The sequence below is a fragment of the Ursus americanus genome, chromosome 25, assembly GCF_024610735.1.
Source record: "Ursus americanus isolate L20-20 chromosome 25, mUrsAme1.1.p, whole genome shotgun sequence".
Classification (NCBI taxonomy): domain Eukaryota; kingdom Metazoa; phylum Chordata; class Mammalia; order Carnivora; family Ursidae; genus Ursus; species Ursus americanus.
In genome coordinates, this window is record NC_142151.1 from 12,433,006 (window position 1) to 12,450,438 (window position 17,433).

Genomic DNA, 17,433 nt, shown 5'->3' on the forward strand with positions numbered 1-17,433 from the left:
TTATTTTAAAGATTTTATGTATTTACTTGTCCGAGAGAGAGAACAAGCACAAGCAAGGGGAGAAGCAGGCAGAGGGAGAAGCAGACTCCCCACTGAGCAGGGAGTCCAATGCAGACCTTGATCCCAGAACCCTGGGATCATGACCTGAGCCAAAGGCAGACCTTGAACTGACTGAGCCACCCAGGCATCCTAGTACCATAAATTTTTACTCTTCTTATAATGACCATATTTTTGAGACAAGGTAGATATGAGTCTTGTTATCTGAAGCTTAAAAGAAACTTTTAGGTAGCAAGAGGGGAAAAATGATTCACAATTCAGAGATTCAAAGATGAGAACTGAACAATTTGACTTCAGATCTCAACTTCCAAAAAGGTCATCGTTCAAAAACTCTCCCAGCTGCATATGGGAGCATAAAAGCATTGAAAGCAAGTCATGCTCATTTTTTTTCTACCTCATTCCTATCGTAGAACTTGATTTTTCATCCAAGATTTTACCTACTTGTATTAAATCTCGCTTTCTTTAGAACTGTTTACTGTACACATACATAAAATGTATTCTAAATATATTTGTCACTCTTGAATTTTATTGTGTGCATCTTTTTCTAATAATAGCTCTGATGGCTTTCTGTTAACCAAGAAGAATTCATGACGGAATAATATCTACCCCCAAATATTCATCCTCAATGTGTGATTTACAGTTGAATATCATTACTGCCCAAAAGATTGAAGATTCAAACAATAAAATCTAAATACTGTGGTACATATGATGGGAAATAGCAATGATTTCCTGAGAGTAGGTTGTCAGTTTGGGAAAATGCATAAATATAGATCATAAATTCTTCAACTGGAAAAAGATACATAGAACGTGTATATGGAATGCACATTGCTTCATAATCTTGAGGAATTTTTTTTTTTATTTGACAGAGATAGAGACAGCCAGCGAGAGAGGGAACACAAGCAGGAGGAGTGGGAGAGGAAGAAGCAGGCTCATAGCAGAGGAGCCTGATGTGGGGCTCGATCCCATGACGCCTGGATCACGTCCTGAGCTGAAGGCAGACGCTTAACCGCTGTGCCACCCAGGCGCCCCCATAATCTTGAGGAATTTCTTAACAATATTTTGTATAATTAGATTGCTTACCTGCAAAAAGTGGGTTAATGATATGCTAATCTTATAATCTTTCTTATATTTTCCATAAATACACACACATATAATTTTTGTGATATGCTTAGGTAAAAGACTTTTCTAGGTAAACCTTTAGAAATTACTCAATTATATACGCATTAGAAAAAGAGGTAAAAAAAGTATAAAATGTTATAGACTCCATCCACTTGTTTTCTCCTAGAAGACACAAAAGGCTCCTCTTATATTCTTTCGTTCAGCCAGCACCTCAGCTGCCACAGGAATGACAGAAGGGCCTCTCTCAGCTTCTTGTTTCCCCAAATCAGGATAAATGAGTGGCTTGAGGGATACATGATTCCAATAGCCTTGCAAAGCAGGAGGATCAACTTGTTTGGCAACCACTTAGAGCTCCAGATGGTGACAATGAGAGCCAGGAAGTAACCTACTAATACGAAGAGAAAGGAGATCACAGTCTGCATGGCTCTTATGTGGATCTTAGTGCTGGGATCTTGCGATCTTCTACCACTGGATTGCATCCTCTTGAGATGTTTCCTCAGGGAAAAGATTAATAGCAGAAAAGATGTCAGGGATATAGCAAAGGGTACAAAGTTCGCTAGTGTGAATATAGTCATACTTGAAAGGTGTAAAATGCTCCCCAATTTGGTCTGCCTGGTGACGTTTCCTTCATATTCCTTCATCTGAATTTTAACATACATGCTTACCACAGCAATCTGAAAAACCAAAAAGAACAAAGACCCCAACAGGATCACAACAACTACACTTTTAACTCTCCACTTTAGGCGAAGAAAAATAAGGCTAGAGAAATTGGCTATTTTGAACAAATAAAATACACTGAGGCTAGTAGCAAGCCAGACGCTAAAATGATTGCTTGCCGCCCACGCAACATGAACAAGAAGTCTTGCTTCTAAGCTAAATGAAGCTGGATTCAACACGGCTGCATACCAGTTCACTAACATTACCCAGAGGAAACTGATTCTGGAGATCGCCAGAGCAGTCAGAATTCGATCAGCTGAGGACATCTTTTGTCTCTTGACCCAGTCAGTGCAGTTCACCACTGCTATGAAGCCATTGGCAAAATTTCCTAGAACAAATACTGTTATTATGAGGATGAGAAAAAGGCCCGATAGTAATGTTAGCATGTCTAGAAAGAAAAACGAACCAGAAAGCCAAGTCTAATGTCCCTGGCTGTGATTCCTTGAATATTCTGACCTTACGTTCTATAGGCTGCCGATCTCTGAGTGTGCAGTAAAGTTCTTGTTTCTTTTAAATTCTGTGACCAATGTCAAGCAGGAAAGCACCAGGGTATGCTAATAGATGAGCTCAAAGCTGTCTTGATGAAAAACATTGTTATTCCCAAATAGCTAAATTGACTCCCATTCACACACTGTGTGTCCTTGCTGTGGGCTGAATTATTTCATAACTGCTGTCGAAGTGAAAGCTGGGGTCACATTTGCTAACATGCAAATAAGGACATATTGTTTTGCAATTTTTTTCCTTGTTTAACCTTTCCATAATTTGTGTTCACCAACTTTAGTCGTGAGGTAGTAAAATTTAAAAACCCAATACACAGAACAAACAGTGAATGTCCAAACTATTTCATGGAGCTGGGTCATAGCTAGGATCTACAGGGCTACGGACTTATTATTGCTTTTTTAATGCCAGATTTATACAGGAAGAATTCAAGCTTTTCCTATCAAAAGCATCCAGAAAAGACAATTCTCTCTAATAACTAATACTTTAAAAGTTTATTTATTTACAAGTTCCTAAGCACTCACACACACACACACACACACACACACACACACACACAAACTCACACAAATACGTATGCATCTCATGGATGGAATTACTGTCCTATTATTTCCAAAATGCAAAACCAGTGTCAGGAGATCATCCCAGTTTAAATCTTCACTTTCTCCCATGCAGGCTTTTCCACCCATTATTAATAGCTACCAGATATCTCTCTCATGCTTAGGCCTTAGATAAAGTTCTTCTATGAGTCTATTTTATATTTAAATATTGATATTTAGTTAAAATATTCAAGAATTTTATAAACATTTTTGGCCATTTCAAAAGAACATGCGTTTTCCATTGCCAATTCTAGTATTTTCCATGTATGAATATTCAATTTTGTTTTCTCTGTTTAATTCATTTTTGATAACTTCTTTTTTAAGATTAATAGATGTTAAAATCAACCTTTAACCTTGAATGTCATTCAGATTGTTTTTGTGGTAACTGTTTTTAGCTGACAATCTTGAGCCGGACTGCCAGGACGAGAAACCCAGCGTGTGTGGTCTTGGACGCTGCCTAAAACTACCCTCTGCTTCAGTGTAATCATCAATAAAATGCAGGTAGTGATGACATAGCTTTCCCAGTGGTCTTTGCGAGGAGTTTGTATACCGTCTTCCATCTTGCCTGTCTGGTACAGAAAGGGCAGGAAATGTTGTTCCTTAGTCATTCGTTCCAGTGCTGTTTGATACACTAAAGCTAACCTACTGTAACTTCCATTTAGGAGTAGAATGTAGCAGGGGCGCCTGGGTGGCACAGAAGTTAAGCGTCTGCCTTCGGCTCAGGGCGTGATCCCGGCGTTATGGGATCGAGCCCCACATCAGGCTCCTCCCCTATGAGCCTGCTTCTTCCTCTCCCACTCTCCCTGCTTGTGTTCCCTCTCTGGCTGGCTGTCTCTATCTCTGTCAAATAAATAAATAAAATCTTTAAAAAAAAAAAAAAGGAGTAGAATGTAGCAAATTAAAAAAGGACAGATTCCCTCCTATAACAAACAGGATAAGGAGAATAAATTGCTAAAATTATGTTTTAAGTTCATCATAAAGCTGTGCAAGAAGGGAGGACCAACCGAACTAAAATCTGGAATAGAGAGTCTTTTCAGGTAAAGAGATGATCTATATATTCAGTGCAATTCCTATCAAATCCCCCAGCAGGCTCTATTCACAGAAAGTGAAAAACTATGTCTAAAATATATATGGAAATGCAAAGCCCCCAGAAGAGCCAAAAGGATTTTTTTTTAAAAAAAGAACAAATTTGGAGGATTTCAGTTCCTAGTGCCAAAGCTTGCTACTAAGCTGTATTAATCAAGATACTGTAGTATTCTCATGCAGATAGATTGATATATATTAATGAAACACAATTGAGAGTCCAGACCAATATTTACGTTATGGTCAATTTGTTACCGAACCCAGTTGGGCTGCCTGTCGCTCGAAAGGCCATTACTCAAGGGGCACCTGGGTGGCTCAGTTGTTAAGCGTCTGCCTTCGGCTCAGGGCATGATCCCAGAGTCCTGGGATTGAGCCCCACCTCAGGCTCCTCCACTGGGAAGCCGGCTTCTTCCTCTCCCACTCCCCCTGCTTGTGTTCCCTCTCTCGCTGGCTGTCTCTCTCTGTCAAATAAATAAAATTAAAAAAAAAAAAAAAAGAAAGGCCGTTACTCAAGAGATGAGATTTTTTTTTGTTTTATTTTTTTTAAGGTTTTTACTTACTTGAGAGAGAGCACGCATGTGCAGCAGGGAGAGGCAAAGGGGGAGGGAGAGAATCTCAAGCAGACTCCCTGCTGAGCATGGAGCACGACGCAGAACTCAATCTCACAACCTTGAGCTCATGACCTGAGCTGAAATCAGGGGTCAGATGCTTAACCAACTGAGCCACCCGGGGCCCCTCAAGAGAGAAATTTTTGTTTGGAAAGGGACATAAGCTTTATTCAGGAGGCTGGCAACCTGGGGAGAAGGCAGATTCTTGTTCAAAGCCAACTCAGAGAGTTCTGCCTGGCCCAGGGGTTTTTCAAGGGGTTTAAGGTAGTTACTCCGCAAAAGGAGTGCAGTGTCCTGCAACATTTCTTGATTTTGTGCAGATTCCATAATGCCAGCTACACATGAAATCTCAGTGCGAGGGGGTCGTGCAGGATGGTCCGGTTCTTGTGTCATGACGTGTAGGAGGACTCTGTTCTTTCTGCAAAGGAGGGCGAGGTCTCCAGGGACACAAAAGAAGTTCAGTAAAATCATTTGTGCGACCTAAAAGAAGAAAAACATTTTGTTAAGAAATTGCTAGGCTAATCAGAAAGCCGAGGCGGCTTCAAACAGACTTGCTGGCTATGGTGGCCTGGAAAGCTCCAGTCCTCCACTCTCCAAGGCCAGTGGCCTGCAAATCTCAAGAAAAGCAAATTAGTTCTTTCACAGATCAAGAGCCTTAAGTCAGTAAGGAAGGAGGGTGTTAACTCGAAGCAAGTGAACCGTTAAGACCAGCTGGAGTGCTGTTACAAATGAATTCAAAAAGATGTCAAGGCAATCAAGGGGGGAAATGATCTTCCTTTTGTATCCACAAATGAAGTTGGAACAGTTAAATATCCACATTCGTAGAGATAAATTTAGACCTTTATTTCATACAGTACACAAAATTAACTCAAAATTGATCACAGAATCTAAATGTAAGAGGAACAACTATAAACTTTAGAAAAAAACATAAAAGAAAGTTTTGTAAACTTGAGTCAGGAAGACTTTTAGATACAACATCAAAAGCATGATTCATACAATTAATAAGCTAATAAATTGGACTGTGTCAAAATTGAAAACTTTTGTTCCCCACAATGTTCACACCCTGTATCATTCCCTCCCCTTAAGTATGGGCAGGACTTGTTCTTATTTCTAGCCTGCAGAATATGGCCAGCACGAAGGGATGTTGCAGATACCTAAGACCCCAAATCCCTAATTCTGGGTTCGTTAAAAGGGATAATGTCTTTCATGGGCTTGATGTAATCAGATTAAGCTTCAAAAGAGTGGCTGGGCCTCCACTGAGTGAGAGACTCTTGCTGGCCTTAAAGAAGTAAGCAGCCATGTGATGAAGTGCCTATGGAAAGGGCCACGAGAAAATGAATTCTGCCAACAACCCATATGAACCTGGGAGTGGATTCTTCAGTCAAGCTTGCAGATGAGAATACAGTATCATCAAAATGTTGATTTTCACTTGGTGAGATCCTGAAGCTGAGAACACAGCTAAGCCTTGGCAAGACTCCTGACCCAAAAAAAGCTATGAGATAATAAATGTGTGTTTGCATGCACCCCAATGTTTATAGCAGCAATGTCCACAATAGTCAAACTATGGAAAGAGCCCAGATGTCCATTGACAGATGGATAAAGAAGATGTGGTACATATATACAATGGAATATTACACAGCCATCAAAAAAGTGAAATCTTAGCATTTGCGATGACATGGCTGGAACTGGAGGGTATTATGCTAAGTGAAATAAATCAGACAGAGAAAGACAATTACAATATGATTTCACTCATATGTGGAATTTAAGAAACAAAACAGATGAACATAGAGGAAAGGAATAAAAAATAAAATAAGTTAAAAACAGAGAGGGAGACAAACCATAAGAGACTGTGAGCTATAGAGAACAAACTGTGGGCTGCTGGAGAGGAGGTGGGTGGAAGGATGGGATCACTGCGTGATGGGCATTAAGGAGGGCACTTGATATAGTGAGCACTGGGTGTTTTATACAACCAATAAATCACTAAATTCTACCTGAAAATTAATAATACACTATATGTTAACTAACTTGAATTTAAATAAAACAAAATAAATAAATAAAGATAGATTAGTGATCATTAGTTTTACAGTTTAGTCTACAAATTATAAATTATGGAGAAGAATCATGATGGAAATAAGGGAAGAACTGGCATTGTCCAGAGATCAGGGATTTGGATCAGGATGAAACAAGACCCCATTTTTGGAACTACAAGTTCGGTGGTTGGAAATATGACCAAATGCTTTGACACAGCTTACATAAATAGGTGGAGTGTAATTCCCCTACCCTTCAATATGGGCCTCAGTGGTTTGCTTCGGTAAATAGCATGTCCCAGAACGGACACTGGTTAACTTGCCAGACGAGGTTTAAAAAGCCAGTCATCTTGGGACATCTGCCTTTGAAGCCTTGAGTCACAATGCTGGAGGCACCATTGGAAAAACCAAAGAGAAGCGGAGTTGGGATGCATGAGCTCTTCCAGGCCCCAGCTTTTGGAGTCTTCCTAGTGCAGGCACCTGGAAGAGGCCATCACCATGACTCCAGCAGGCTCATAAGAGACTCGGTGCCAGAACCATGCAGCTGAGTCACTCCTGAATTCCTGACTTTTAGTAACCAAGAGGGGATAGTGATTATTGCTATTTTAAGCTACTAAGTCTCAGATGATCTGTAATGAAAAATAAGCACCTAATATAGTGAGGGATAGCTGCTTTTTTTAGATGGGAGCAGGGATTTTTTTGTCAATTTTAAATGTGGGGTAAATGTGAATGTTGGGGAGCCGAAGAATCAGACTACATTGAACAGTTGTCATTCTCTTCAGTCACCCAAAAACTGGATCCCATTCCTGGAATCATGCCTTATTATATCGATCTCTAATTTTAAAGAACTAAGTTGAAACATTTTCCCAGCCTCCCTTGAAATTATGAAAGCTTCTGACATGGGTTTTTGATGTGCCATGAGGCATTTTCTAGAATGTTCTTTCTAGAATGTTTGTGCTTACGGTGTCCTCCAAGGGAGATCCTCTCAGGAGAGCTAAAGGGCAGGGGGAGGCCAACTGCCATCTGTAGCATACACACACCTTTTTCCTACTATCCGTTCAGACACTAGCCAAGGCACTAGATCCTAAGAAAGGATTCTTCAGATGTAATTAAGGTCTCAAATCAATTGATTTTTAGTTATCAGAGAGGTTATCCAGGCGCCTGACTTAATCAGATAGACTGCCCTCCCAGGGGTTAAGAGACTCCAAGCAGCAGAAGGAAAGAAAGCCTGTGAAATATTTCCACATTTGGAACATGAGCACTCGCTTTCTTGTTGCTGATTCACCTCGCTGACATGAAGTGGCAGCTGTGCCTGCAATTGCTCTCCCTTCCCTCTGGATCCCTTTCAATGTCTGTCACTCTGGACCAGTTGTGGACGTTTGGCTTCATGACAAATGGCCCCAGCTTCTGCACTAGATACCCTAGTCTCCAAAGTCAGCACAATGAGAAATAGACACAGTTTCAGTCCATCCTTACGGAGTTCTAGCTCATGCTCGTGGGGTTCTAGTCCGCTTGCGATCATCCCTTCCTAACCGCCAGCCACTTGACTTTGGATTCAAACATTAGGCAGCCTGGCAGAGAGCGCTCAGCCAGACCCCACGGTCCTGTAAGATAATTCCAGGTAATAAATCCTACTGGTTCCGCTCCTGTGGTTCAGCCCTGACTGATAGCACTCACACTGTGAGATCTATCTCCATTGTATTCATCATGTACCGCTGCGTAACAAATTAACCCCCTGTAGACCTTGGCAACCTAAAACAACACTTAGTTATTACCACGTTACCTCACAATTCCTGTGGGCAGGAATCTGGGCACAGCTTCGCTAGATGCCAATGACTCAAGGATTCTCACAGGGCTGACGTCAAATTATCCGTCATCTCGAGGCTCAGCTGGCGGCTGATGCACTTCCAGGCCCACGCACTTGGTTCCTGGCAGGTTTGAGGGATTCCCTGGCTGTTGACCAGAGATCAGGTTTCTTGCCTTATAGTCCTCTCCATGGGGCAGCTCACAATATGGCATCTGGCTTCCCTGAGTCTGAGGAAACAGAGAGCAGCTATATTAGTTTGTTAGGCTGCCGTAACAAAATACCACTGGACTTGGTGGCTTTAAAAAACAGGAATTTATTTTCTCATAATTCTGGAGACCGGAAGACTGGAAGATCTTCCAGACTGGAAGATCAAAGTGTCAGCAAGCTCACTTTCATCAGAAGCCTCTCTCCTTGGCTTGCAGACGACCGGCCACCTTCTCACAGTGTCCTCACATGCTTGATCCTCTGGCTGTGTCGTCTGTGTTCTAATCTCTTCTTAGGAGGACACTGGTCATATCTGATTAGGGCTCACCCTAGTGAAACCATTTCAACTTAATGACCTTTTTCAGAGCCCTACCTTCAAATACAGTCACACTCTGATGTACATGTGAATTTTGGGGGGACACAAGTCAGCCCTTAACGAGCACCTAATACAGGTATAACTTAACATTATGCCCTTCACATTCACTGTATTTTGTTCATTAGAAGGGAGTTACTAAGTCTACCTCATACTCAAGGTTACAGGTTATCTAAGGGCACAAACCAGAAGGCTGAATCACTGGAAGCCAGCTCAAGGCTGTCTGCCACACTCATTTGAGGGGGAAAAAAAATCATTGAGACAGTCACTTTCCCAGGCTTCTTTGAAATTATATGTGAGATTACAGCTGAGGCTTTATCAAATAGAAGCTAGTAGGCAAAGAAACAGAGACTATACAGAATCTAGTCTGCAAGGTAGTGCCACCATATTGGTGAAATCAGCGTCCGTTGTCTATGCAGTGTGAGGCTTACGTGTTGACTCTCTCTGCAATAGGCATCAGTGTCAACTTCGCCCTATCAAATCTGCAGTGATTTGTGGTAGTGTAGGTGCCTGCGGCAGCCTCCCGACCTCATTCTTTGGCTAGACTATAGATTCTCCAAGTTATCCAATTGTTACAGGATTTTTTTCTCCTTCAGTTCCCTTGGTTCTTGGTCACACAGCTCCGAAGAATGAAGAGGTAGACCAGAGTTGTGGGCAGCAAAGCAAAGGTTCACTAAGCGGTAGTAAAGGGATGGAACAAAACTCCCAGAGAGGGAGGGGAGCCGAGAGGGTTGCCACTAGAGTTTCTAAATCTAGGGGTTTTAATGGGCTTATTAATCTGTTTAATTTTTATGGGCTGTTTTAATCTGATTAACTCTCCCTGTGCCTGTTATCCAATCAGGCTTTTGTCATCTATCTGTCAAAAGGGTGGGAGACTGGTTCCAGGGTGGTGGAAATCCTTTTAAGGGTGGTTTCCTCTTGGGGGGGGGGGTCTTGTCCCAGCCTGTCTTTCTTCCAATTATCCCTCATCACAATCTTTAATATATGCTTTCTCTATTTAGAATAGAGTTGTTCTGTTTCTTCAGATAAGAATTCCAACTATAATACTGTGTTTACAACCATGTTTAAGCCCTTTGGTCATTAAGTTAGACAATGCCTTTTGTGGGGGCATGTGTGAATGAACACATATGCTTATTTCCGAACTCTTATTTCTTCTGAGTTTTTCTCTGAGTCCACTCCCCGCATTCCTGTGCACACAGTGCCTGAATTCATCTACCACTTGCAGTGGACAGCCCAGTTGGGAGGCTGCTTGGATGGGCTGGGCCATTTCCATCAGGGAGATTTGAAACTTTGCACATGGCAGTATGGGGGAATTATTCCTGCTATAGAGTCCACAGTGAGGCTGCTTCCTTACCCATCCTGTGCATCACTACTGCTCTCCCCAAAGCACTGTGATTGATTCTTACTCTCCCTGTCTGCATAGCACTACTCTTAGCACATTAAATGATTCCCAGAAGCTCACCAGTGTGGACGTGGTCCGTGTCAACCATGCTGATTAGTCATACATGGACATGCCCTGTTTTAAAAGTATAACTATATTCTTGGGGCACCTGGGTGGCTCAGTCAGTTAAGTGACTGCCTTTGGCTCAGGTCATGATCTCAGGGTCCTGGGATGGAGTCTGTATCTGGCTCCCTGCTCAGCAGGGAGTCTGTTTCTCCCTCTCCCTCTGCTCCTCCCCTGCTCATGCATGTGCACTCTCTCTCTCTCTTTCAAATAAATAAAATCTTTAAAAAAAAATTAAAGTATAAATATATTCTTAAAAACAAAATAAAATGGGTATATCTACATTTCAAGAAAATTCTCATTGTGACCATGGTTTTCTATTTGTTTTGTTTTGAACTCTTACTTGTATTTCATTTCTTATGTTACTTCTAGTTCGGTTTTGTTTCATTAGTTTAGCTTTATTTTCTTTACAAGTAAAACCATGCTAACCTGGAAGCTATTTCAACCCACTACGCCTCTAAATTGTGTATCTATTAAATAGAGACAAGTATTAACTACTTTGATAGGGGATGTTTTTGAGAATTCCTTGGGCTAAAGCTTATCCTTAAATAAATGTCTTGGACATAATAAGCTCAAAAATGTTGCCAACTACTACCATTATCATCATAATCATTACCACAAACAGAGGAATAAAGATACTTTTTCTTTTAATGCTGCCTGTTCATGATTGAGGGAAAAAATTCAACTCTTGTTTGCCACATAAAGACCTAAAAAACAAACAAAACAAAACAAAACAAAACAAAACAAAACAAAAAGACAGATGTCAGTTTCTGTAACCAATCAAGTTGTAATTTGGTTTCGTTCAGTTAAAAAGAATCTGATTTTCCTGATCATTATGTTAGGTCAAGATGCCTGCTATAAAAATATTCAATGTTGCATGCAAGAAGGACGTATGCAGGGGTGCCTGGGTGGCAGCGTCAGTTAAGCATCCAACTCTTATTAATTTCCACTCAGGTCACGATCTCAGGGTTGTGAAATCCACCGCCTTGTCAGGTTCCAGGCTTAGGGGGGGAGTCTGAAATTCTCTCTCTCCCTCTTCCCTTCCCCCTGTTCGTGCTCTCTCTCTCTCTCTCTCTAATAAATAAAATCTTAAAAAAAAAAAAAAGAATGTGTGCATTCACAAAGTATAATAGGTTTCAGAAACTTAATTGAATGAGTACATACAATAGGCTCTTTTGGTTTTTCTGTAAGCCCAGGGTAATTCAGCAGGCATAAAATGTTGCAAAAAGTTTTCTTAGAAGATGGGTTAAAATAATGGCAGAAAATACCTTTACATACTGCCTTTAAACTGTTTTTCTGATAGAACGGTCCACAGAGTGGCCTTGATTTGAATCTTCCTTACATCTTCCATTTTTATTTTTCTCAGTAATGTTACCATACCATTGTTACTAACCAACCTTATACTATACTATGTGTTATACTACACTTACCAATGTTACTATATTCCCCTTTTAATATTCTCTAGATCAAAGTAGGAATGTTTCCATATCACCACAAATGCTGAAGTTAACGAAAATATTTCATTAACTCTATGCAAGGAGAAACTTGAGATATAAAAACAGAACACAGCATAAGGACACGATTTACATGTTTTAAGTTTCAGATCCTGCAATGGGAAGTTCTCCTCCAGTGGAAGGGAGGGTAGTAGGGAGGGAGGGAGGGAGGGAGGAATATTGGTGAATTCTAAAACCAAACAAAAAAAAAAAACTTGCAGCTTGGAAATTTGCCTTTTGGTCCCCAGTCTTTCCCCCCCAGGATTACCCTACTTTTTAAACTTTTCTCACTTAGGAATAAAATTTTCTGTAAATAACAATAAGTAGAAAGTAGAGCTGATGGACAATTTTTAAAGAACAATACAGTTTGTCTACATCCCAGGTGTCATTCAGCACATTTAAAAAAGCATCTGATCTTATTATAAAATCATGCAATTGGAAATACATTGTAAATCATATAATTTTATATATATATATATATGTGTGTGTGTGTGTGTGTGTGTGTGTGTATATATATAATTTCTAGACATATAGGAAGAATTTGATTCTAGGGATACATTTTAGAGTACAAGAAAGTCCAATGGGAAAACACAGGAATAGATTTTTTAAACTCCCCAAACGTTCTTAACATACTTATCTTCCTTTTTAAAAGTGTCATTTATTATGGAGTTTAAGTTTTCCTTCCTTCCTTTTAGAAAGCAGTTCAGCTGCCCCCAAATCCTATGAGCAGCCTGTTTCAACGTGCTAGTTCCCAAAATTAGGATAAATGAATGGCCTATAAGATGAGCAGATGCTGTTAATTTACCAAATGTCAATATCAGCTTGTTAGGGGACAATAAATGGCTGTAAACTCTTACAAGTATCCCCTGTTTTTTGAAAGTTCAGGTTATGCCACTTGGCTTTTACAAAAGACCTACATTAGCACCTCTTTTCGCTAACCTAGTGAAATTCGAAGAGGATTTTGCTTTTATGAGAAAAGGCACAAAGCGAAAATAGCATTCAGCATTTGTTTTGCAGCAAATCATTATAGAGGCAGCACTCACCGCCCCCTCCAGCAGTGAGATGGAGACCCGCCCAGCTCCTTCCCCGAGCCACACTCAGCATCTCAGCCTCCAGCCTCTAGAACCTTGAACTGTGTCTGTGACCATCTGTGTTTTATCTCCATTTACTTTGCGCATCTTTTAGCAAGATGTATCCTGAGGTACCAGAAAAGCTGAAGAGAGGTTATTTTGGGGGTCAGGAATGCTCAAAAATTTTTCCATATAAATTAATGGCAATTGGTTCTTTGCTTCATGCCTTTTCAGCTTCCAAAAAGTTTCACAGGAATGTTACTTTCAATTAACAGGGAAAATGGACCCAAGTACACGCTCCTTTATTCACGTAAACCTTCAACTAGATAAGCTTTTCCTTCTTTGTAACCTTGTGTACCACACACAGGCCCATTCCTCCACAGCCTTGCAAGGATTACTAATCTTGGTTTTTGTTCCTTTTTCTCCCCGATACTTGCTACAGGAACCAGGGAGGGGTTCTCATAATGCCTGTTTTGCAGACATAAGGTCAACATGTAATGCACCAGACCCCGCGGGCAGAGCCCCTAAAGTCCAAAACATGTTGAAATCTCAAAGTTTTGAGCCTCCCCTTGAGAAGTTTCAAGGCCCGTGCAGTTGCAGCCCTGACTCCCACATACCTTGCTAGCCTCATGTAAGTTGTCCCTTGGCTCAACAAAGACAAGGCAGATTTCAGAGTGTTCCCCAGCCTACTCATTGGACTGCTTCTAATAATAAAACTTTCTCTACATCAAACCCAGGGACTCAGACATCAGCTTACTGCACATGGGACAAATCCGATTTCAGGATTTTGTTAGAGGCAGTTAGTTAGGATGTAACGGGATGCCTGAAGACCAGCAACAAGGAAGTCATGGCCAGCTCTTGGGAAAGCCAGAGGCCTGTCCTGGCAGGGTTCCAAAGGCAAGCTACAAGAAGCTGGATGAAACCAGACAAGCCCCAGAGAGCTGACAAAGTCGGCTGGAAACCTTTGACCAAACAAGGAAGAAAAGTAAAACCCTGCCTCCAAGAAATCCCCACCTCAAGTAATGAATATTCCACGCCTTATTAACAGCTGTCACTAAAAGAGAGAACCCCAGCTTTTCTCCCTCTCTCAACCCCTCTCTCTCCTCTCTGTCCTCTGTCTCTCACCTGCTCTCACACCTCGAGAGTGTACTTTCACTTTAACAAACTTTCCTGATTGTACCACTCATCCATCCACTGTGCTGTGTCTGTCCTTGAATTCTTTCTCATGATGAGACCAAGAGCCTTCAGTGGCATCTTGAGGATAGGCAGGGTGGAGGCCTCAGGGCACGGGTCTCCCCAGTCCACCTGACAACAGTTTGGCAACAGAAACCTGTGTAAGCATCAGCACAAGATAAATCAAAAAGAGAAAGAAGTCACCATTTCGGGGCTTTTACATGAACTTCAGTGTTAGGATCTTGGTACCCTGTGATATTCAACTCTATCCTCTTGATATGTGTCCAAAGAGAAGAAAGTCACAGAAGAAATGATGCTTTGGAAAAAGGTAAGGGGCTGGTCACCTGAACATTGATGAGCACTGAGAAGATAATGGTTTGTGTTTCGTGCATACCCATCTTCCATGTCTTGCTTGATTCTAAATTGAAAATAAGAGGAATTATGTGGTCTATCACTGGGAACTAAAAGGAAAAAAAAGAGCAAAGACCCCAGAGAAAGACTATTAATTTTCCACTTCAACCAAAGAAAAAGAGGATGGGAAAAAGTAGCTATATTCTGGAAATAGAAGATGCCAAGGCAGGTGTCAGACCAGACACTGCAGTGGTTGATCATTATGCAAAAAGAATATCAATTTTTTCAATTTGACCAGTGCTATGTGGATCTGCAGAGAGCACCAGTAGAAGTGAGTCAGTATCATGCCCAAGAAACATATTCTGGTTATGGACAAGCTGATGGGGGTAAGACTCATGAAGCTGATCTTCCTCCTTCCTACCCAGTTGATGCTCTCCCTTATTCCAATCCATCCATTTCTGCAAATACCTGTTAGGAATTCCACAGTTCCAACAACCAAAAAGGTTGTGTGCTTGACACTTCTTCTGAGTGAAAAATTACCATCCCAAATATCACTGTTGATGAACTGATGGATTGAAAACAAATAGTCTTTGTAGCACTTCTTTGTTTTTATCGTGGTTTCCATTTCATCTCAGTAGACACCAGCTTCCATCATCATATTGGTTCTCGGCGAACATTGGGAAACCCATTTCGGTTCATTTAAAATGTCTTAGTTGATGATTTCCTTGCAAACAAATGTGGATAATTCTTCTTTTTAGTAATGCCTCCTATGACTTTTCATGTTCTAAGATGAGGGAAAGAATAGATTTAGTTTGCTTAGATTCAAATGGAGATTCTCTTTCATTGTTTATCTTCTGTCCTACCCCAAAATATGCATAAAAAAGTGAAAATCCCCACACAGGAATTTCTAAGAACCGAATGTAGAATTAACATTGTTGTAGAAAATTGAATTAAGAGATGGAAACTTATATCACAATCAGCATCATCATTGACTATAGCACCAAAAAAAGAAACCAAATAAAAAGCACCGATAATTCATCTCTACTTAAGCTAAAGGAAGGTTGGTGGCTAGAAATAACATAAACTGGGAAAATGTGGCAAAAACGAATCTCAGTAATTGAAGTTTAAAAGAAATAAGTTATTTTTTACCAGAATAATCTTTACATGCATAATGACAGTAATACTGATCACTGATCTCTAGATATGTGCTTATATACTACAAGGGATTTTTATCTTCTATATCCCATTTGCTTCTCAAATGCATCATTCAGTAAAGATAGAAAAACATTCTATTTTGAAAATGTGCAACTGAAGATCACAGAATTTAAACGGTTTGCCCCACATCATGCAGCAATATGGCAGCTCAGGCCTTACGTGACATCTTTTCAACCAGAGGAGGTGAGGAAGACTGATGGGAAGAAAGAACTTCCTCTGCCTTATGGTCCTTCTAGTTGGGCTTGGAATCAAATTGACACAAGAGAGACTATCAAGAGAAAATCAAATGTAATAGGCATAGGTAGGGGACATGAGATTCCAAAGACAAGGAGACAACAGGAATCTTATTATATGAGCTAAGGAGAGGGCAAGGGTCTGAAGACACAAAGGCAAGGAAGGCCATTAGCAGGAAGGCAAGAGATGTTTGGAAAAACAAGGTTGTCCTATTTTGCAGATAAGTCCCTTGGGTAAAGCGGTGTCTCTGTTAATAGCTCTCTTCCTGGTACAGGCACTCCTTTCCAATGTAAATTTAGGCAGCTGTGGGGGAGGCAGAGAGCTTTTCCTGTATCTGCTGGGTTTTAATCACTTTTTTTTAAGATTTTATTTTTAAGTAATCTCTACACCCAACATGGGGCCTGAACTCACAACCCTGAGATCAAGAGTTGTACACTCCAACTAAGCCAACTGGACGCCCCTGGGTTTTAATTACTTTTAACTCAAAGTAATCTTTATGCCAAAGTGACCCATCTTGGGTCTGCTATATTGATGCATTATAATGTTTTTACACATAAAGAAACTTTTTTAGGGGCACCTGGGCGGCTCAGTCAGTTAGGTATCCAACTCTTGGTTTCTGCTAGTGTCATGATCTCATGGGTCATAGGATGGAGCCAGGAGTTGGGCTCCATGCTGGACAGGGAGTCTACTTGAGGGCTTTCTTTCTCTGTCGCTCCCCCTACTCCCACGTGCTTGCACGCACATGCTCTCTCTCTCAAATAAATAAATAAATATTTTTTAAAAACTTTTTTAAGACTTTTGTATTAATGTTAATAAACTATTCACATCTGTAGAACTAAATCTCCTTGCACATCTGTAATTATTTTGTTATGATAACTTTTCAGAGTTGGGACCATAATATATACCAAATACATATGGTCACATGCGTATCGAATGTGTATGTGTATGTAGATAGATACAGATTGAATTATATGCATATTTATACTAAATTCTCCTCCACAAGGAATATCCCACTATACACTCTGACCAGAAGTATATGAAAGAGAGTGTCCATGTTGCTGAGCCTTTGACTAGTCTGGGTATCATTTTTTAGTTGTTGCAATATATTTTACCAATAAATGTCCCCCAAACTTTGCATCTTTACATACTTTTCCTGTTGGGGCATTTGGTTTTTTGGGGGTTTGGGGTGATTTTTTTCCCTAGCCGTTCACTCTTTATTTTTCTGGGTAAGTCTTTGATTGATTCTATGATGTTTCCCAGACCTTAAGCAAAACAAGCTACTCCAAATGAGAGGGTAGGAG

At 40.6% G+C, this 17,433-nt stretch overlaps 1 protein-coding gene and 1 long non-coding RNA gene across 2 annotated transcripts; both read right to left on the reverse strand.

Annotated features, from left to right (window-relative positions):
• Positions 1-1,225: 1,225 nt before the first annotated feature.
• LOC123781762 (taste receptor type 2 member 20-like) lies at positions 1,226-2,316 on the reverse strand. The gene is given in 2 exon segments (XM_045781452.2): positions 1,226-1,372; positions 1,374-2,316. Coding segments are annotated over 2 exon segments (1,053 nt in total). The 5' UTR covers positions 2,280-2,316.
• A 2,311-nt stretch (positions 2,317-4,627) lies between these two features.
• On the reverse strand, positions 4,628-8,989 carry LOC148107777 (uncharacterized). Its single transcript, XR_015721567.1, has 3 exons — positions 8,906-8,989; positions 8,492-8,742; positions 4,628-5,161 (listed from the first exon to the last, which is right to left on the reverse strand). It is a non-coding gene; the product is annotated as an uncharacterized LOC148107777 (long non-coding RNA).
• Between the last annotated feature and the right edge of the window lie 8,444 nt (positions 8,990-17,433).